Source organism: Mytilus galloprovincialis, chromosome 10 (assembly GCF_965363235.1).
Source record: "Mytilus galloprovincialis chromosome 10, xbMytGall1.hap1.1, whole genome shotgun sequence".
In the NCBI taxonomy this organism is placed as follows: Eukaryota; Metazoa; Mollusca; class Bivalvia; order Mytilida; family Mytilidae; genus Mytilus; species Mytilus galloprovincialis.
In genome coordinates this window covers 36,093,332-36,116,973 of record NC_134847.1, presented here as the reverse complement: position 1 = coordinate 36,116,973, position 23,642 = coordinate 36,093,332, and the positions used below count along the sequence as shown (strand labels likewise).

The 23,642-nt window shown below is 33.6% G+C and overlaps 1 protein-coding gene across 1 annotated transcript; it reads right to left on the bottom strand.

The window, feature by feature from the left end:
• Nucleotides 1-3,561: 3,561 nt before the first annotated feature.
• On the bottom strand, nt 3,562-22,983 carry LOC143049473 (uncharacterized). The gene is made up of 7 exons (XM_076223090.1): nt 22,872-22,983; nt 19,291-19,426; nt 10,815-10,964; nt 6,824-6,978; nt 5,511-5,688; nt 3,896-4,013; nt 3,562-3,566 (listed from the first exon to the last, which is right to left on the bottom strand). The coding sequence occupies exons 1-7, from the start codon at nt 22,961-22,963 to the stop codon at nt 3,562-3,564; spliced, it is 834 nt and encodes a 277-aa protein (XP_076079205.1). The 5' UTR covers nt 22,964-22,983.
• Nucleotides 22,984-23,642: the final 659 nt, after the last annotated feature.

Genomic DNA, 23,642 nt, shown 5'->3' with positions numbered 1-23,642 from the left:
TGACTATCCTACATCTTTACAAATTATTGTACCTCGTTTAGCTGTTGGTGATAGTATTCTTCTACCACATCATCAACCTGACTGATGACTGTTGAAGTTCCCACAATTGCATCCACCATTGAGGGAACAAATAGTGCAGGTGCTTCCGAACCCTGTATAATCCCTGTGGCCATCATAATACCCAAAGCTATATATTCCCCTCTTGCCTGGGCACCATAATTAGGGCGTAAAGTATATCCTCTATTACGGCAACCTTATAATAAATATAGATTTCAGTTAATTATATTTACACAGATCAATGATATTTACCGGTTTTTTTAATTGAAATAAAAAGAAAGTACAGCCTGCAACATTCACTATAAAAATTAAATATCAAATATTTTAACACCACAAATATGGATCGGAGGAAGGATTGATTGATTGATTGTTGGTTGCTTAATGGCCAGTGGCAAATATTTCATGCATTTTCAGGACGATCTGAGAAAGGAACATTTTAAGCCATGCTTTGTTCAATTTGTCTTGGCGGTTCTGAAGAAAATGATTAAAATTCAATTTTTGCTAAAGGCTGTTCCCAGGGAAGGCAATTTTATTTATTTTATGTGGGTGGTTGTATTTGAAATGCAAAGGGAGTGTTGTTCTAATTTATTTCTATTTATGTGGATGGTGGGGGTTAAAAAACAGTGCCTTTTCTTTGGGGTTGGAAAGGTATACGATTCAATATTTTAGCTGTAATAAAAGTTGAAAGAACCATTCATCTTGCAGTTAAGGTCTTCCAATTTTGACAAGAAACCATGCATAACTTTATTCTAAACCATTCAAAGAACCTTTTTACAATTTATTATGAGACCATGCATAATTTTATCCTGAACCTACATGTGATGTTTCATTGCTCTATCTAAGTCTTTTAGAAAGCAGGCAGAACAGAACGTTAAACTGAACCAGGTCAAAGTCATCTAATACTTTATTCTCAACTAACATGCAAAGTTTATCTATAATGGGTCTTAAATAAAATATATTTTTCTTTTTAAAATTGTATGTAAATTAACAAAATTGCTTACATACTGTTCAGTATTATTTCATGTCCATAACATGTTTACACCAGGGTATACATGTATGTAATTGAGGAATACATGATATGTTTTTTTTCTTTAGAAAGAGAGATATATTATGGCAAGCCGTTCACGTCAAAAGTGAAATTTACACACTGAGATCTCACAAAGACACACTGAGAATTAACAAGAGTGCACACGCTGAAATGTCTCGCCTTCTATACTAATCATTGATATTCTGTTGATAGTCCTAAGTATAAAGCTCAGCTTTATTACAACTGTCACATAAACTTAACATTAACCAAGATAACTAAACAAAGACCAATGAACCTTGAAAAAGAGGTCCAGGTCAGATGAACCATGCCAGGCAGACAGGTACAGCTAACAATGCTTCTACACAACATATATAGTTGACACATTACTTATAGTTTAAGAAAAATAGACCAAAACACAAAAACTTAACACTGTGCAATGAACCGTGAAAATGAGGTCACAGTTAAATAAAACCTGCTCGACTGACATAAAGATCATAAAATATTTCCATACACCAAATATATTTGACCTATGGCATATAGCATTAGATAAAAAGACCAAAACTCAAAAACTTAACTTTGACCACTGAACCATGAAAATGAGGTCAAGGTCAAATGACATCTGCCCGCTAGACATGTACACTTAACAATCATTCCATACAACAAATATAGTAGACCTATTGCATATGGTATGAGAAAAACAGACCAAAACACAAAAATTTAACTATAACCACTGAACCATGAAAATGAGGTCAAGGTGAGATGACACCTGCCAGTTGGACATGTACACCTTACAGTCCTTCCATACACCGAATATACTAGCCCTACTGCTTATAGTATCTGAGATATGGACTTGACCACCAAAACTTAACCTTGTTCACTGATCCATGAAATGAGGTCGAGGTCAAGTGAAAACTGTCTGACAGACACGAAGACCTTGCAAGGTACGCACATATCAAATATAGTTATCCTATTACTTATAATAAGAGAGAATTCAACATTACAAAAAATTTGAACTTTTTTTTCAAGTGGTCACTGAACCATGAAAATGAGGTCAAGGACATTGGACATGTGACTGACGGAAACTTCGTAACATGAAGCATCTATATACAAAGTATGAAGCATCCAGGTCTTCCACCTTCTAAAATATTAAGCTTTTAAGAAGTGAGCTAACGCCGCCGCAGCTGCCGGATAACTATCCCTATGTCGAGCTTTCTGCAACAAAAGTTGCAGGCTCGACAAAAATTACACACTGAGATTTCACAAAGACACACTGAGAATTAAAAATTACACACCGAGATTTCACAAAGACACACTGAGAATTAAAAATTACACACTGATATTTCATAAAGACACACTGAGAAATAAAAATTACACATGACATTTAACAAAGACACACTGAGAATTAAAAATTACACACTGATATTTCATAAAGACACACTGAGAATTAAAAATCACACTGATATTTCATAAAGACACACTGAGAATTAAAAACTACACACTGATATTTCATAAAGACACACTGAGAATTGAAAATTACACGCCAACATGAAATAAACTGAAAAACACATATTGAGATTTTGAAATTACACACTGAGAATTTTAAAATTACACACCGAGATTTGTGCGCACTTTTTATGCGCACATATCTAATTAGCATGCTTAACCTAAATCTATTACAAGCTTAAAACAACTAGGAGACAAAACTCGTTAGTCCTTTAATTTGGCGCTAAATAAAATGTTATAAAAAGAAAACATAAGAAATACAACATATTGAAAAACTACATTATCAAAGACCAATAGAACCAGAAAAATGCCCACTTACTCTCATTACAAAATATAACCAAAGGATTGAAAACTGTATCAAAACAAGAATGTGTCCCCAGTACACGAATGCCCCACTCGCACTATCATTTTCCATGTTCAGTGGACCGTGACATTTGGGTAAAAACTCTAATTTGGCATTAAAATTAGAAAGATCATATCATAGGGAACATGTGTACCAAGTTTGAAGTCGATTGGACTTCAACTTCATCAAAAACTACCTTGACCAAAAACTTTAACCTGAAGCGGGACAGACGGACGGACGGACGAACGGACGCACAGACCAGAAAACATAATGCCCCCCCCCCCCTACTACCGTAGGTGGGGCATAATTATAAAATAAAACATTGGAACAATCTGCAAAAAGACAAACAATACAGTGAAAAGTTCCTATTATAGCATACAAACGTAACAAAAATATAAAAGATTACCTTGCGAAATCAGGGTAACAGTTGAAAAACTTTTGAAAAGGAACCCATGCTTAAACAGTTTTAAGCAAAAAATCCTGATACACGGTTAGTATAATCCGAATTATAGGCAACAAACTTATGAATATGAGTTAGCAAAAAACAATGTTCTGTCTTGAAATTTATTACAAATGTTGGTTAAAGGAACCACATTTCATTATAATGACGAGACTTCGGTAGACCAAGATATTAATCTGATGAATTATTCATAAGAAATGTGCATATTAATCTCAGTGTGTATTTTTGAAATCTCAGTGTGTAATAATTCTGTGTGTGTTTTTCAATTTATTTCATCACAGTGTGTCTTTTTAAAATCTCAGTGTGTAATTTTAAATTCTCAGTGTGTGTTTTTCATTTTTTTTAAAATCTTAGTGTGTAATTTTAAAATCTCAGTGTGTTATTTTAGGTTTTTAAATCTCAAGTGTGGTTATTAATTCTCAGTGTTTAATTTTTTTCGAAAAAAAAGGGTTTAAACATAGTTTTGACGAGAACTGCTGGCCATAATATATATATAGGGTCAAACCTGTAACAAGACCACTGGACTCAATGACAGACTGCCAGAGAAGTCGGAAATATGCACGCCTGGGTCCCCCTGCATCAGCTGCATCCTCCACACTACCTTCATCTGATGTAAAACTGACCTAAAAATATAGAGTTATATAATTTCAGATATTTCCTGTTCACTGCTTCAGAATAGATGCATTAGAAAGAAGTCCATTTTTAGAGTTCTCACCTACTTTCCACAATAAAAGAAGGTCAGAGACCTATATTTTATACTGAATCACCCACAGATCAAACATGCCAAAGTAAAACCTTACTATAAACTTCTTAAAGTTGTCAGGATAAAAATAAAGTATTACATAGGAACAGGATGGATTGACAGATTTCAAATTTTTATTGATATTGACATCTATTCCTGACTTGCGGCGACCTGGATGCATCCGTAACTTAGATGTTTTTGTCAGAGTTTTCCCTTTTCAGTAGGTATAAGATTCGAAGACATCATGACTTTTCTCCGCTGCCTAAGGATAAAGATCGAGTGATCTGAGTGAAAATGTGGAATCCCTGCGTTGTAAGAGGTATTCGTCAACAGAAAAATTAAGCAATTTCCAAATAATTTTTTATCAGAAATAAAACCTCGAATAATTTCATAGAGGTGCCAAATGTACAAATTATAACATGAAACTAAAAAATTCAGCGTTTTCCAATTTCCTTCGGAATACTCTAATTTATGGTTTTGTTTGAAAGAAAAATGTCTGCTTGTTCCGAGTGTACATTGACTGCTACAAAAGACAACTCTTGGCAGGAAGAATGATCGCAAGTCAGGAATTAACTAACAAGTGTTGGCTCACTGGATTGGTCCTGTTTTCAAGATAATGACAAGAGGTGTTTGTATAATATTAAGATCTAGATTTCAGAAAGTGAGTATTCCCAGTGGTTTCAGAGAAGATTTATGAAAAAGTTAACTGATGGACAAAGGACAACAGAAAGTGATTGAAAAGCTCACCCTGGCTTTTAGGAAGGTAAAATAAAAACACATGTAGATAAAAGTTATCAATGTGTAGCTTTTGAGGTTTTTAAATCTCAGTGTGTCTTTTTGAAAATCTCTGTGTTTTTGGAAGTTTCTTAATCTCAGTGTGTGTTTTGTATTCTTAGTGTGTATTTTTTGAGGTTTTGAAATCGTAGAGTTCTGTTGTTTTTTTGAAAGTTTTTTAATATTGAGCAGTTCAGTGTGTTTTTTAAGTTTTTAATCTGTTTGTTTTTTTTTAATTAAATTCTCAATGTTTGTTTTTGTTTTTAAATCTCAGCGTGTGTTTTTGAAGTTTTTAAATCTCAGTGTCTTTTTGAATTCTCAGTGTGGCATAACTTTTTGGAAATTTTGGTCCTCCATGCTCTTCAACTTTGTACTTGATTTGGCCTTTTAACTTTTTGATTCGAGTGTCACTGAGTGTAACTGATGAGTCTTCTGTATGATGAAACATGGTCTGGCATATAAAATTATAAGCCTGGAACCTTTGATTATCATTTGTAGTTTTTGAAATCTCAGCTTCGAAATTTTTTGAAAAATGGTTTTAACAGCTTGCTTTACTGAAACCTTTTATATTATTTCACCAATCACCAATCTATGAATTTCATACCTTTAAAAGGCTAGCTTTCTTGACAAATGCATCCCTCTTGAAATACATCAGAGAAGATTTGAAAACTGTATTTCTGGATACAATGAGCCTTCTATCCACCCCAGATATTTTGTTATCTGCCCATGCTGATACAATACCCCTGACCTCTTCTGGTGTTCTACCCTGTACTTGTTCATACCTGTAATTAGTATATAATGTTTAATTCTGCATCTTCAAAGATCAATGAACCATGATGTTGAGGTCAGGGTCCATTCAAATGTCAATTACATTCTGCATCTTCATGCAAGGTTTTCTGTTACTTATTAGTTATTACATTATTTAAGAATACAGAAACTGATATAAAATTTTCCACTTTTTGAAGTGTCAAGGCGACATTAATGTGATGATTCTGTAAGCAGCTTTAAATTGCATTCTCACACAATGATTTATTTATTTATCTATTCTTTGAGAATAAAGATTTTTTTTTTTTGGGGGGGGGGGGGGGAGGGTTAAAATGTACTTAATTTATTACATCACCTGGTCTCATTATGTTAATGAACTACACACATGCCTTTTCATGTTACCATTAACTAGTTATTGGTCTACTTGGATCCTACTTTATACACATAATTATTGCACGAATATTATTGGAAAAAAAAATTTACAGCAAATTTTTTACCTTAGAATGAAAAGAAGCAGCACACTAAAAACAACAAGAATTGTAACATATTTTCAACAAAAATAATATTTTGCTTCCCTTAAATACAATTTTTTTGGGGACTGACTACCATGACTTTGGAGGGAGACTTTATTTTGTAATGCAATAATGTATATAAGATATCTTATAAACTATAGGCGATATCTTAATATAAATACAGTTTAAGTAGATATCTTATAAACTAAACAAGATGTCTCAAGGACTTTTTAAGATATCCTATATAGTTTACAAGATATCTCCTAAAACTTTATAACACATCTCATTAAGATTATCAGATATCTAGTTTATGAGATATCTCTACAAACAACATATTTAAAAAGATATCTGATAAAGTTTATAAGATATATTATATACTTTATAAGATATCTCATAAACTTTCTTGATATCTTCAAAACTTAAGGAGATATCTTACAAACTATATAACAGAAAATAAAACACACTTTATTCCAGATACCCTAAGGATCGTTCAGTTCCAGTTTGACAACAGACGACAGACACCAAGTGATGGCAAAAGCTCATATTTCCCTGGAGGAAAGGTGAGCTAAAAATGCTGGACCAGTAAGTTCTCATCTCTTACCTTCAATTGTTCTATCAAAAAGTTTATTATGTTATTTACCTTCCATATGCTGACTCACGCTCTTCAGATTTTGAGGTTATAGTATATTCATCAACACTTTCTTGAATAGCTGTTTCAAGAGCCTCATCCTCATCCATTGCTCCTCTGAATAAAAATTCATCTGACATTTGAAATATACATATATTACAATCATTCTTGACAAAAAAAAAATAATATTGAGAACATGAAGAATTCCTCTTTTTCTCTGTTTCTGTTACAGCCAACTAAGGATATATCTCTTCTGAAGATATTTCTATGACCTGAAATGTTGGTCATCAGGTACAAAAAGCGTCAATTTTGACGATTTTACATACTTTCTCTTGACCCAGAAGACCCAGGGATGCTGGTAAAGCCTGCATGTAGAGTGGACCCTAGTTAATAAATTGACCCCAACCGTTGTTAGGTGGGAGTGAATCTGATCTTGGTTCAGCAGTCTACAGAAGGTCATTTGGACCAAAAATACGGAATTTCACGATTTTTTTTCTGATTTTTGACTTCAAATGGACAACGAAACTGGAAGTGGTAATTTCCTATGCGTATTGCAATAATAATAACGATTGGAAGTTATATGGCCATGAGTTTGCACTATTTTTGCAAGTTTTATGCCTCTGAACTTCCTGTGTAAGACACAGATGTGAAGCCCACCCCTCCAGAAAACTTAGTTTCAGCAGATTCAATTTTCCAAGTCAGTATTTGTGCTCAAAATGCAACTTATACATGAGAAACATGAACATGGATAGCCTCAGGTTGACGGAACATGCACAACTTTTAAAATAAGTATCCTAAAGTGGTCTTCTAAAAGTATAGAACGACCTTGGAGCCAAATAAAGGTGGTCGGGGTACGCCCGTCATATGACGGTCACCTCATGGTAAGGGTTAAGGTTTATCAATATATACACCTATCGTATAAAAATTTTGCAGATATATTTTTCTTCTGCAAGGAAAAACTTTCCTTAATGTATATATGTCATAGATAAATATGAAAACATAAGGCAACTACTGAAATGAAATTCCACTTCTCCCTACTTTATCCTAGTGGTAGACCACAATCCTAGATATTAAAGGCCCTGATTCTAAGTGTGTTTTTTTATGTCAGTGTAATTTTTTCGAAAAAAATTCGTAAGGGTTCCATGGAACCCAGTGTCTCGCCTACTTTTGCTGTTAATCACAGGCTCAACAAATATGAGGGAAAAGAATCAATAAAATTATTCCTGTTGATACTATCTTTTGATCGTAAAAAGCTTCTGTCCAAGTTTGGTAATCAAAGTGCTGTAAGCACTGTAGGCAGGCATACGTCGGGCATATAGGGCGTAGCTAGTAACCAAGTAGAAAGTCCGACTGCAAAAGTGGAAGGTCTCAGACCTCGGACCACCGCTAATTTGACCCCCTACGTCCAAACTAAAAAAATACGAAAATTTCGTTTTCTAATTCAAAATTGCCCCCCCCCCCAACAGCGTGATCAATTGAACTAATATTAATAGACTTCTGACGTAGTTGACTACGTATTGACGATATTCCTACGACTTTTGCAATTTGGGAAATCTTAACTACATGTCTTCAGAGATTTTCGGCGATTAAATATTTCATACATTTGTTCTTAGCCAAAAGCTCAAGGTAGAATAAATTACACAAGGATTCCTAATGTGCTCTACTTCCTATGTGCAACTTCAAAACTTTTGGGAAAATCGACGATCATTTAAGGTTTTTCTGGTCATAATTTTTGTAATCCAGAATGAAAAGTGTGAAAAAACTGTCCAATAAGTTATAAATAATATAGTAGCTAGCTAGATGATAACAATGGCACGTATTTCAGCATTTATTGGGTATAACACAAACCCAGGATGCTCCCATAAGGCATCTTAACTGCCTAAAAATCCAAGATAGTTTATGAATCTAATAAATGTTTTATAAACTTTAACTGCAGACTCTATGTAATGTTAACTGGAAGAAAAACTAAGTCCATGTATAAGTTAAATACAGATACACAGATACAAAATGTTAACAAGATTTCCTTCTAGATACTAGCTTTTGATCATAAAAAAGCTTATGTCCAAGTTTGGTACAAATCCAAAATGGTATAGGAAAGTTATTAAAAAAAAATAAAACTTTAACCAAAGAGTGAATGTGTTGTTTCCGGGCAGAAAATCTACGTCTATTTAAAAGAAAAATACTGAAAAAATTGAAATTTATTTTTACAAAATTTACTTCTGGATACTATCTTATTATCATAAACAAGCTTCTGTCCAAGTTTGGTAGAAATCTGGTATAGTTTAAGAAAGTTATTAAAATTTCAAAAACTGTAACCAGAGTGAATGTAATGTTTCCCAGCAGAAAAACTAAGTCCATTTATAAGTAAAAGACGAAAAAAATGGAATTTTGTTTTTACAAAATTTACTTCTGGATACTATCTTATGATCATAAACAAACTTCTGTTCAAGTTTGGAACAAACTGAGGATAGTTTAAGAAAGTTATTCAAATTTTAAAAACTTTAACCAAGAGTAAATGTTATGTTTCCTGGCAGAAAAACTAAGTCTATTTATAAGTCAAATACTGAAAAAAGGGAATTTTGTTTTTACAAAATTTACTTCTAGATACATGTACTATCTTATGATCATGAACAAGCTTCTGTCCAAGTTTGGTAGAAATCCAAAATAGTTTAAGAAAGTTATTAAAATTTTTAAAAAATTAACCACAGAGTGAATATTTGTGGACGCTGACGACGGAATGTAGGATCGCTATGTCTTGCTTTTTCGACTAAAGTCAAAGGCTCGAGAAAAATGGCTTAAATTCACTTTCATTTGGCCAAGTGGTTAGAGGAAAAAGAATAAAATGTACAAAGTTACAGATGGATGCCAGTTGGATGCCAAAATTCACTGGAGATTAAATTTACTAAGATGGAACTTAAAATTCCACAATGAGATTTGTGCTGTATTATCTGGTGCATTGTTTTATTATGTGTATTTTTGCTAAAGATTGTTTGAAACATTTTTCACAAGAAGGAATTTCATAAATTACAAGAAATCACCCAGATAATATCCATCTGTTAATGACTTTTTTGAAATTGGAAATGAAATGAAAAAGCAATACAGAAAGACTGTTAATATTAAGAATACATACACCATTTTCATGTAAAGATCATCAAGTTGTGTAATATTACATGCATCTGTTCTGTCACTTATATTAGGTCTGCAATCCTTAAATGACATGCTCTCAGTTCCTTCAGAGTTTGGCCTAAATTTGAAAATTCTAATTATATCAGTTTTATATCTAAAAATTTCAGAGATATACATGAATAAACACATAAAAACATTGCACATAGTATACAGTACATGAGTCAAGTATAGGAACAGTGTTTAGATTTTTTGTTCTTTATTTGCTATGAAGGCTTCAACAATACTGTGAAATCATTATATTCGTGGTATAACATTTTTCACTGATTTCTGGATCATATTACACAAAAAGAATTGAATGAATAACTGCGACCCTTGGTTGGTAAAATGTCTACCCTATAGACAATAGCTTATGGAAACCTTATAGATGATAGCTTGTGACATTATAGCATTTGTCATTATTATACCCCCCTTTTAAAAGCAGAGGTATATATAGTGATGGGGAAGTCCATCCTTCTGTTCTTTCGTCTGGTACGATATGTTTCACTTTGTATCTGCAACTCCTCCATAACCACTTATCAGAATGAATTGAAACTTTTTTTTTTGGCCTTACCATACCTTTTACAACAGGTTTGTTAGATACGGTCAAATGATTCTTGAAAAGATAACAATGTGAATAAAAGGACAGCAGACACAATGTAATGACACCAGCTTACATGACCTAACTAAAGAAAAAAAAAAGCAAATTAATTATTTACTTGAGATGTTTTTTTGGAGGATGCATATCTGGAAGATCCATTGTCTTTTGTTCCTTTGAACATGTATCTTGACGTTTTTTTGGTGGATGCAAATCTGGAAGATCCAATGTCTCTTTTTCTACAGTGCATGTATCTTGACGTTTTTTTGGAGGATGCAAATCTGGAAGATCCATTGTCTTTTGTTCCTTTGAACATGTATCTTGACGTTTTTTTGGTGGATGCAAATCTGGAAGATCCAATGTCTCTTTTTCTACAGTACATGTATCACTTTCCTAAAAGAAATGTAATAAAGATTAAAAAGTCAATTGTTCATGAACAATTGAATGGTCTTTCCTTTTTTCTTTTATTAATTGCTTTCTTAGTTAAAAAATATATAGTTTCTAAGGACTTTTATGTTCATAAGTGGTTGCTTAGGGCAAAAATCATTCCTAAGGATAAATATATTAAAATAAGTTATTAAAAATGTCATATGTACTATTCATAGTATTTAAAGTCAAAAAAATAAGTGATTGCTAAGGACTTGTATGTCGTTGCTAGGGACAAAAATGTCGTTGCTAGGGACAAAAATGTCATTTCCAGTAATAAAAATGTCATATTTATATTATTCATAGCCTTCTAAGTTCAAAAATATATGGTTGCTAAGGTGTTTTATGTCGTTGCTAGGGACTTGACCTTTGACCTTGACCTAACTTGGTAGATCTTATTATGCTGATCATTTTTGCATTTCAAAGTTTCTTTCTATCTCTAACCACTTTTGAGTTACAAGCAAACAATCATCATTTCGGACCCAAAAAACAGTTTTGGTGCCCTAGTTCCATAACAGATGGTCCAATGATTTTCAACCCAACATAACAAATGTAGATCTCAACAAGACACATATTTTCTCCGTTACATTTTATCAGCCATCTTTTACGGTTATTTAGTAAATCCGATAACAAGCTAAGGTCAAAATATAGGTCATGACCTTGACCTTTGACCTTAGGTCAATTTTCATGTTCATGTGAATTGATGATCATTGGTGATGATCCTAGGTGGCTACAACTTACAGTTTTTGAGTTTTAGTGGCCAACCGACATTTGTTAATTTTCAAAGGGGCATAACCCTACCAATGAGTCGTTGAATCTTTTCGATTCAAATGTAACGAAGCACCAGGGTCTGTTCCTGAACAAATTCCACCCTTTGTTTTTTTTCTACCTATTATGGTTATGGAGTTAGAATGATAACAAGGTTTTCGGTGTTAGGGGAGATAACCCCTATAAAGGAAATGTTACGGGGTCGTGCCCTCACCACAAGATAGCTTTTGGTCAACCGATACTAGATACCTAATATCATTTCAACATGTCGCGTACTTTTTTTGGGAAATTTCGTTAAAGTTTGGCGGAAAGAATAATAATAATAATTAAACTGTCAATTGTTCTTGAACAATTGAGAGGTCTTTCCTTTTGTAATGTAAAATACATGTTCAAATAGACGTAGAATGTATTGAAAAGCTTTAAAACACACTGAAAAACCTTTAAATAAGGTTAAAAACACCAAATTCGCTATATGGGACATGACCTTGACCTTTGACCTTTTGACCTTTGTCAAGGTCATTAGTCCCCAATGTCATTGCCGAAGACCCCATGGGTCTAGGACCTTTGGTTATATAGTAAAAGATGATTTTGTCTTTCCAGAAACCTAAAACAGGTGTTATGCCCCTTAAAAAAAGGTCAAATCTCTTCGGTCAAAATGTAACAAAGTTGTGCCGTAATGACCCAAACATTTTCCACTATTTAAAACTTCTGTAAGTATAATGGTTTTTGAGTTGTTCTGATAACAAGGTGTTAGGTCAAAGGTCAAGGTCAACATACACATTTGACCTTGAGGTATTTTTGAAAGTCTCATGAATTGTTGATGAATGGTGAAGATCCTAGGTCTCTACGATTTACGGTTTCTGAGTTTTGGTGGTCCACCGACACCGGTTAATTTTCAAAGGGGCATAACCCTACCAATGAGTCGTTGAATCTTTTCGAATCAAATGTAACGAAGAACCGGGGTCTGGTCCTGAACAAATTTCACCCTTCGTTTTTTTTCTATCTATTACGGTTACGGTGTTGGAACGATAACAAGGTTTTTTGGTTTCGGAGGGATTACTCCGAACCGACAAAATATTTCGACTAACAGGGTGAGTTCCGGATAGGTATTCATGACACCGATACAAAGTGAGAACATGAAAGCGACACGTCTTACGGTTTAGGCTGCTAACTTCGTCAAAGTTTGGCGGAAAAAGAATAATAATAAACAGAAGAAATACAGTAAGGTCTTTCCTTATAGAAAAAGGAAAGACCTTAATTAAAAACCAATTGTTCAGAGAACAATTGAAGGTCTTTCCACCAGTAAATATCTATTTTGATATTAGCATATTAAAAATCAGTCTAAAATGTCAGTTCCTATGGCTTTATGATGTAAAGATATGAATTTTAAGCAAAGGTCATAATCTAGAACGTCAAATTTACCTATGACCTTGACCTCAATTTCAAGGTCACAAACTGAGGATCTCAAATCAAAAGACCCTAGGTCTCTAATATGTATGGTTAATAAGTTATATCACTTAACGCATAATTTTAGATATGATAGGGGCTAAAACTCCCAGTCATTGTCTACGCACCCTTTCAACCCAAATTATTATGTTACGACATGTCGCAACTAACAATTTAGTAAAAATTATTTGTCGATATCTTATAAGGTTTATGACAATGAGTGAAAAAAAGCCAAAATCAAAATTTAGAATATGACCTTGACCTTTGACCTTGACCTAATTTTCATTTTTTTGGACCAAGGATGTCAAATCAAAACACCCTAGGTCTCTATCACTTATGGTTTTCCAGTTTAAAATACATTTCAAAATTTCAAATACAAAAGGGGAAATAACTCTCATATGGAATCTCGATACGGCTTCGGTCAAAATAAAACAGAACATTCTGAGGATGTAACGAGCAATTTGGAAAAATAAATTTGTCGGTTTCTTATACGGTTGCGAAGCCTTAGAGATAACAAGAAAAACAGTGTTCGGGTAGATAACTCTTATATGGTAAAGTATTCGGTCAAGCAGAGTTGGTTTCAAAAGCGTATAAACTGTTCGATATCATATTCCAAATTTCTAAGCGACATCTTGCGAAACAAAAAAACAGCGAAGGAAAAAAATTAGGCGGAAGAAAAAAAAAAAAAAATAATAATCAGAAGAAAAGCAATAGGTCTTTCCACGGAAAAGTGGAAAGACCTAATAATAATAATAATAATAATCAGAAGAAATACAGTAAGGTCTTTCCTTATAGAAAAAGGAAAGACCTTAACTAGAATAAGGTGATTTAGTGCTCACAGATACCCAGCCTGCACCCTTCTTGAGAGAAAGCGATTGATTATATAATTTATGATGTTTAAAGTACAATTTAATACATGTTTGAAAATGCCATTTTATGTTTCTATTTGTCAGTTTCTGACAAAAAAACTAAGAAAGACAGAACCAGATACTCTGCAGGGCGCAGCTTTATACGACCACAGAGGTCGAACACTGACCAGTTGAGGCAAGTATAGACACAACATTTAAGCTTGATACAGTTCTGAATTTGGATTGTGATTAAATAGTTGACACAACATAGGTTTCTGACACAGAATGAATGCGGTCGAAGAACTTTATTTTTCGAGATATAACCCAAAAACTGGATTTGACCCCATGTTCTATTTTAGCAACAGGGGCCATGTTTGTTGATGGATCCAATCACCTGATACAATTTATAAACTCAAACCGAGAGGAACATTCAGTTAAGGTTTGTTAGTATTTGACCTAGTAGTTTCACAGGAGAAGATTAAAAAAATAGTTCAGTGGAAATTGGTCTTGTAGTTTAAGAGAAGATTTATGAACAAGTAAATGACTAACAAGAAAAGTGTTAAAATATTGTCTTTCAAGGGCAATAACTTCTTAAAGGGTCAATTCACCATTTTGGTCATAACTGTGAAATTTGATTAAAATAATTTATATTTGGGCAATAACCCAACAATGGGTTGTATTGGTCTTAAAATTTAACTTAAGGCTCTTAAGAGCCTGTGTCGCTCATCTTGTATAAACAAGAGGCTGTCACAACGACAGCAAACCGGATTTATTAACATTTATTTGTGTCCTGGCAATATCACAAGAACCATAACTGATGAATGCTGAAAGTGAAAATCGTCAATATCAAATTTGACCTCCATTTTGTAGTCAGTATCAACATGTTAAAATTTGAAAAGCTTTGATTGAATGGTTCATTAGTAAATGCAACAACGTGAATGGAAACACCATTTTACGATCTTTCAAGAACCATAACTCCTGAACGGTAAAAGTCAAAATCGTCACTATTGAACTTGACCTCTATTTTGTCATCAGTAACAACATATAAAAATTTCAAAAGCTTTGGTTGAATGGTTTATGAGAAAATGCACAGACACGACTGGAAACACCATTTTTCAATTTTTCAAGAACCATAACTCCTGAACGGTAAAAGTCAAAATCGTCATTATTGAACTTGACCTCAATTTTGTCATCAGTAACAATATATTAAAATTTGGGAAGCTTTGGTAGAACAGTTCATGCGTAAATGCACGGACACGACTGGAAACTCCATTTTTCAATCTTTCAATAACCATAACTCCTGAACCGTAAAAGTCAAAATCGTCATTATTGAACTTGACCTCCATTTTGTCATCAGTAACAACATATTAAAATTTGGGAAGCTTTGGTAGAACAGTTCATGTGTAAATGCACGGACACGACTGGAAACTCCATTTTTCAATCTTTCAAGAACCATAACTCCTGAACGGTAAAAGTCAAAATCGCCATTATTGAACTTGACCTTCATTTAGTTGTCAGTAACAACATATTAAAATTTTAAAAGCTTTGGTTGAACAGTTCATGAGTTAATGCACGGACAACATTTGATTGCCGCCCGCCCGCCGTACATCCCCAAATCAATAACCGACATTTTTGTCACAAAAATCCGGTTAAAAAGAAGATGTGGTATGATTGCCAATGAGACAACTATCCACAAAAGACCAAAATGACACAAACATTAACACTGTAGGTCACCGTATGACCTTCAACAATGAGCACAGCCCATACCGCATAGTCAGCTATAAAAAGGCCCCAATAAGACAATGTAAAACAATTCCAACGAGAAAACTAATGTCCTTATTTATGTAAAAAAATGAACGAAAAACAAATATGTACATGTAACACATAAACAAACGACAACCACTGAATTACAGGCTCCTGACTTGGGACAGGCACATACATAAATAATGTGGCGGGGTTAAACATGTTAGCGGGATCCCAACCCTCCCCCTAACCTGGGACAGTGGTATAACAGTACAACAGAAGAACGAACTATAGAAAACAGTTGAAAAAGGCTTAACTCATCAGATGGACAAAAATATAAGTGAACGTGGCCGGGTACTTATAGTTATACATCCCGACACAAAAAGACACAATTAACAGATCTGAGAGTACTCTCAGTTATCTGACAGCTAGTTCAAAGCCACTAACTATGTGCATATTAAACAAAGGACACAGATGGATTCATGACAAAATTGTGTTTTGGTGATGGTGATCATGTGTTTGTAGATCTTACTTTACCATGTTTACTGAACATTCTTGCTTCTTACAATTATCTCAATTGATAATGAGCTTGGCCCATCAGTTACAGAGGAAAATATTTTGTTAAAATTTACAAAATTATTAACCAGGTGCTCCGCAGGGCGCAGTTTATACGACCCCAGTGGTTGAACCCTGAATAGTTGGGGCAAATTTGGTCACAATATTCAAGCTTGATTCTGTCTGAATTTGGATTGTGATCAAAATTTTGACATAATAAAGATTTTTGTCACAAAATTAATGTGGTCAAAGATCTAACAAATCTTGTGCACAATACTGTGCAATTGAATATTTCTTCTTGAAACTTCTTTGAAAAAAAAGGAAGCCCTTCAAAAAATGGTAAACAAAAAATCCCCCCCCAAAAAAAAACTTTTTGAACCACCCTTGGAGCAATAACCCTTAAAACTCAATCCCATGCTTTCCATTGCAGTTTTGAACCTTGTAGTACAATTTCAGAGCGATCCATACACTTTAACGCAAGTTATTTTCATGATTGTTTGGAAACTAGAAACATGCTTCTTTTTGGCCCCTAATTCCTACATATTTTGGGCAATTAACCCAAAACTTAATCCCAGCCTCCCCTGTGTTATATGGTACACTGTGGCACAATTTCAGAGAGATCCATACAATTACACATAAGTTATTGTCTTGAAACTAGGAAAAAAGCTTGTTTTGACCCCTTTTTGGCCCTTAATTCCTAAACTTTGGCTCCATAACCCCTAAAATGAATCCAAACCGTCTACTTGTGGTTTTAAACATTGCTGTATGATTTCAGAGCAATTGAAATACTTCTACAAGTTATTCTCCTGAAACTAGAAAAATGCTTGTTTTAGGCCCCTTTTCGGCCCCTAATTCCTAATCGGTTGGGACCAACATCCCCAAAATCAATCCCAACCTTCCTTTTGGGGTATTGAACCTTCTGAAAAAATTTCATGAAAATCTATTCACTTAAACTAAAGTTATTATCTGGAAATCAATGTGTCTTCAGACGACGACGACGCACACGACAACATCATACCAATATACAATCCCAAAAAATTTTTGGGGTCGTATAAAAATTGACTTTAAAGGGCAAAAACTCCTTAAAGGGGTCAACTCACTTTTATGGTCATGTTGACTTATTTGTGGATCTTACTTTGCTGAACATTATTGCTGTTTACAGTTTAAATCTATCTATAATCATATTCAAGATAATAACCAGAGGAGAAGATTTTTGTAAAAGATAACTAAGATTTACGAAAAATGGTTTAAAATTGACTATAAAGGGCAATAACTCCTAAAGGGGTCAAATGACCATTTTGGTCGTGTTGACTTATTTGTAAATTTTACTTTGCTGAACATTATTGCTGTCTACATTTTATCTCTATCTATAATATTATTCAAGATAATAACCAAAAACAGCAAAATTTCCTTAAAATTACCAATTCAGGGGCAGCAACCCAACAACCGGTTGTTCGATTCATCTGAAATTTTCAGGGTAGATAGATCTCGACATGATAAACAATTTAATTCTGTCAAGTTTGCTCTAAATGCTTTGGTTTTTGAGTTATAAGCCAAAAACTGAATTTTACCCCTATGTTCTATTTTTAGCCATGGCAGCCATCTTGGTTGGTTGACCGAACACAATTTTTAAACTACATGTAGATACCCCAATGATGATTGTGGCCAAGTTTGGTTTAATTTGGCCCAGTAGTTTTAGAGGAGTAAAAGTTAACGACGACGGACGCAAAGTGATGAGAAAAGCTCACTTGGCCCTTTGGGCCAGGTGAGCTAAAAAGGCAGAAATATCAATAAAAATTGATACAAAATTATAAATTTACCGCTTCTTTCCATCAGAATGTATTGATTCTTGATTTTTTAGAGGTCTTTAGAGTATGACAAACAACTGTAAAGGTGTTTTCATGTATTTTATCAAGATATAAATTCAATAAATGGTCAACTAATAAATGACGAAATCTAGATTTTCAACATGTCAAGGTAAAGAATCTCAAATTTAATAAAAATAATTAAGCATGTATTCTTCTTTTTTTGGGTTAAAGTTTCTTTAGATAAGTAAGTTGCTGAAACAATATAATATACAGATATAAACAATACCAAATTTTCACATTATTTTTTCAAAATAGTTACAAAGCTTCAAATTTGCAATTTCTTTAATGAAAAATGCTTGAAAAAAATATAACTACCCATAACACTTCGGTTTTGTACATTTTAAGAGCAGAAGATTATATAGTTGTCATATACAAACTTACAACCTCATCAAAGAATCATACTTTACATAAATTTCAAGAAAAACAACCAAAAACTGACCAAAAAATACTCATTTTTGCAAGTTATCTCGGACTCCCCTTCCAACGTTAATTTCCATAGGAAATTAAAAATGCTGTTTTTGAGTTTTCCTCAAGTTAGATTTTATGGGACTTTTTTCTGTGTATATAAAGGGCATAATGGTATAGATTAGAACTTAAACATTTTCTGTTGCAATTAGTTTGAGGTTAAATCTTAGTTTGACTGGACTAATAGTATGTCTTTATTATATACAAATTTTCATGAAATTTTATTGTGTGCTTTCAGAGGAGTTGTGATGACAAGAAGAAGACTGATGGACGGGTCAAAAACATTATATCCCTGCAATTTTGTTGTGTAGGGTATTATAAGGTTGACTGTTGTAGATAATTGTGATATTTCAGTGAGAAAAACATCAGGAAGGCATCAAAGTAATAACACTTGGTGAGCCTCTCAAAAGGAAAATTCATACCATGTTAAATTAAATGGTTTGAACCCATTCAGTGGTTCTCTAGAAGATGGGTCAGGTGAGCTAAAAATAAAACTGCAGAACCCAATTGAATGGAAAAGAGGAGTGAAGTACCCAAAAGACCCTATCCTTATCTTGACCTCAGCTGAGGTACATGAACAAATGAATTAAGTAAACTTACCTCAAGAAGTTGCTTCGACGGTTGTAAATAAATAGTCTTCCTACAGAAAATCTGGTGTATAATCTGGCCATCCATATTCCCTCCACTAATATGGGGCTTAACCAAGGAATTACCGCAAGGTAACATGATTTCAAGTCTGAAATTTAAAAATTATATGATTATTTCTGTTATTGTCTTTAATATCCCTGTGCAAAGGATAAATATCACATGGATTTTTTTTTTATGGTATGCATTTATTAAGTCATTTAAAAGCTTCATTATTGGCTTAACTTTTAGAAAATCTAAGAGGGATCGCAAATCCTCAAGTGAAGTACAAGTTGACACCTCTGATCAACTAACCTCATATTAAAACCTTTTTGTGAGTGCAATGTTAGAACTTGGTTAATTTAATATTTATAAAGTCATGACCATGACCTGACCTTCTGTCACCTCAAAATCAATATAAATATTCCTGTCATGGTTGGCCAAAAAAAACAGTCAATACTATTGACCATGTCAGCGGTAAATACTGGTCAATTGAAATTTTAAGAAGACATTACTATAAAAACCCACCCCTACCTGATCAAAAACATTACATTTACATGTTTTAGTATTGAAGTAATGATATATTGAAGGTTAAAAGTCAATATTAGTCTTTTATGACTAAATTCAAAATAAACCACGATTCCCGAAATGTTTATCTCCTGGGTTTATGTTGATGAAACATATTTCTCTGTTGCAATCAATTTTCTTTTAAGCTTGGTTGTCTTTTATTACATTATTCTGATAGTATAGAAATTAGTCAAATTACCAAAAGTGTTTTTATATACCAATCAGCCTTTAGAGGAAGGCTTTATAATGCATTGTCGTTTATGTACAAAATTTTATACTAATAAATTTCAAAATCCGGTTTTTAATTTAAAATTAGTAAAATGAATACACATTAATAAAAAAACATTGTAATACTAATGTAACATTAGAACAACGTTCACAAGCTCTTAATAATTAAAAGCAAATTACTAAACATTGCTAAAGGGTCACTATTATCTGAGATTATGAGAGGGATAACAAAAAAGTTCTAAAGTGCTGAACGTATGGGCTAAAAATTATGGAAAGGGCAAAAATTAGAGTATGAAAGCTAATAATATGAATAAAGTGGTAAATGACTAGTTTTTAGATGTTTAGTCTATTTCTAGACTTTTTTAGCGGCGTTCTAGCTATTTGGTTTTTCTAGTGATACTGACCCTGCTTTGTACAAGCCGGATCTTTAACATGCTAGCCCATAAGGTAACAGTTCACAGGAAGACATGTCACCCTTGGCCTACCCAGACACATAATTCTGACTCCAGGCCGACTAGACTGACTAGTGCTGTCCCCTGGCCCTTTGCTCAAGGGACAGATAAAGACTAATCTCTACAGTGGAACTTCTAAGTTTCTGTAACATATTTCCGGTATTAACAACTGTATCCAATTTCGCAATAGGATTCATGATGATTGTCTATAGCACGCCGTTCTCATCAAAACTATGTTTAAGCCATTTTTCGAAAAATTTACACACTGAGATTTAAAAAAAAACACACTGAGATTAAAAAACTTATTAAAAAAACTTAAAAACACACACTGAAAAATTAAAATTACGTACTGAGAATTAAAAATTACACACTGAGAATTTAAAATTACACACTGAGATGAAATAAACTGAAAAACACACACTGAGAATTGAAAATTACACACTGAGATTTGTGCGCACATTTTATGCGCACAAATCTCAGTGGGTAATTTTCAATTCTCAGTGTGTGTTTTTCAATTTATTAAATCTCACTGTGTATTTTTGAAATCTCAGTGTGTAATTTTAAATTTTCAGTGAGTAATTTTAATTTCTCAGTTCGTTATTTTAATATCTCAGTGTGTGTTTTTAAGTTTTTTAATCTCAGTGTGTAAATTTTTCGAAAAATGAGTAAAACATAGTTTTGACGAGAACGGCTTGCCATAATTGTCTCCTTCAATGTACATGGATCAAATTTAGTTTATTTTCAATGATTTGTATAAGTATATCTAAATAATAATTCATGTTCCTTATTATCAATATTATGTGCATTCAACTTTTATGTATCTAGGGACATATCTCCTGTGAAAGTTTGGTTCATATCCTTAGTAATATCCTATATATATATACATATGTATTATGGAATCGAAATAAGTTTCTATTTATAGTAAATGGTGATAATGATTCTTTTGGTACCAACCCCGACAAAATGGACCTCATGACAACTATATCTAACTCAGTGACTTTATAAACATAACTTACAATGTAATAACAAGAAGTAATTGTAACAGGATGCTGTTACGAAGTCTCCCAAACAAAGCTCCCATAACTCGCCATTTATATGGTCCCATGTTCATTTGATTTGATTGTTTGTCCAATACAAGAATATATATGGCTTAGGGGTGGGGATCTCCACCATTTACAATTATTCAAACAGGAGGGGGTGGTGGTTACCCCCAGAGACTTTATCTACATTTCATTTGATTTGTTTTATTGTCCCATACAAGAATATATGTGGTTTAGGGGTGGGGATGTTGACCGTTTACAAGTTTTCAAACAAGAGGGGATGGGGTGACCCCCTCGGGACTTCCCTTTTATTTCATTTGTTTTATTGTTCCCTACAAGAATAAATATGGTTTAGGGGTGGGGATCTGGACCATTTACAAGATAATAGCACATTCTCAAATTGAACGGGGTGGGGGCAACCCCCAGGAACTTCCCTTTAATTTCATTTGATTAGCTTTATTGTCCCATACAAGTATAGATATGGTTTAGGGGTGGGGATGTTGACCGTTTACAAGTTTTCAAACAAGAGGGGGTGGGGTGACTCCCTCATGACTTCCCTTTTATTTCATTTCATTTGTTTTATTGTCCCCTACAAGAATATATATGGTTTAGGGGTGGGGACCTGGACCGTTTACAAGATAATAGTACATTCTCAAATTGAACGGGGTGGGGATGACCCCCGGGGACTTCCCTTTAATTTCATTTGATTTGTTTTATCGTCCCATTCAAGAATAGATATGGTTTAGGGTTGGGGATCTGGACCGTTTACAAGATAAAAGCATATTCTCAAATTGAAGGGGGGGATGACCCCCCAGGGACTCCCCCTATATTTCATGTGATTTGTTTTATTGTCCTATAATCATTTCTGAAGACTGCATGTATCTATCACTTACAGTTTTTAAGTTATATTCATTTGAAAATTTTAGAAAATAAAATCCCATATGGTTCTATAGTAAACCCCTCCCTCCTTTCTACCCCCCAAAATACCCCTTTATAGACCCCAATGCACAAACGAAACATTGATGGCTCACCTAGACATGTTAGTCTAACATATTGTAAAATCCTAAGTAAATCTGACAAGCCGTTTAGGAGAACCGCTGCGGACAAGTTCATTTTTAAAGTGGCGGAAGAAGAAGAAGAGGAAGAGGAAGAGGAAGAATAATAAAAATAATAAGAACTGACCAAAACAATAAGTCTCCAAACTTTGTTTGGGAGACTTAACAAGGTCCAGTAATGGGAGACTTTCTACATGTACATGATGTATACTCACTTTACTGTTTGTGGAAGGAAACTGAAGGCTGAGTAGAACGATGCCATCACTTCCTCCTCTTCCCAGTCTTTTTCAAATATCATAGCTGCCATAACATGGCCATTTTGGTGGAGTTTTTCTTTTCTGCTTTGTTTTGGTAGACTTGAATTAGGCCCTGCCAGAAGAACCACCTCCTTCATGAACACATCTTTTGACTTCTTACTGTAAATGAAATGTCAATTGTATATTCTTCATTCCAGCTATGATAAAATAGTCCCCTTACTACATCTTTGGCACAAAAGACAACATTACATGACTACTTGATCCACAAATATTGCATTTTTATTCAGGTATAAAATTAATTAGTTCTTTAAATTTTCAGGCATTTTGATAATTTGAACTTTTAAGTTAAAAAAATCACATTCCAGGTTAACACTAACCTTTTTTTGATATAAATGTATAACTGCCATCTCTAACAACATATCCAACCAACGCCAGAAATTTGAACACCAGGGCATTAACCCTAAAGAGGAAATAAACAGGTCTTGATCGATGAATATTTTATTTAAATTTATCAAAACCAAAATATGTTTAAAATCAAACCCTCCTAATTCATAAGCATGAGGTGGATTACCATTACTTACAAAAATGTATTGCCAATAAAGAAAGTTTCTTTTCATTTTTTCCTCAACCTAATTCTGATGGCTCTAATATTGCTGATCTCTATAAGAATAATTTTTCCTTTCTTAATTTTAGGATCTGAAATAAAATACGGACAGATTTTTCCCCAGT

Bases quoted from the DNA above. Each gene is read 5' to 3' on its own strand.
- LOC143049473 (XM_076223090.1), bottom strand. From the start codon at position 22,963: ATGGCAGCTATGATATTTGAAAAAGACTGGGAAGAGGAGGAAGTGATG. The intron at 19,427-22,871 runs GTGAGTATACAT...TTTAAATTTCAG, and splicing joins TTCCTTCCACAAACAGTAAA to ACTTGAAATCATGTTACCTT. The intron at 4,014-5,510 runs GTATGAAATTCA...CTATATTTTTAG, and splicing joins AGAAAGCTAGCCTTTTAAAG to GTCAGTTTTACATCAGATGA.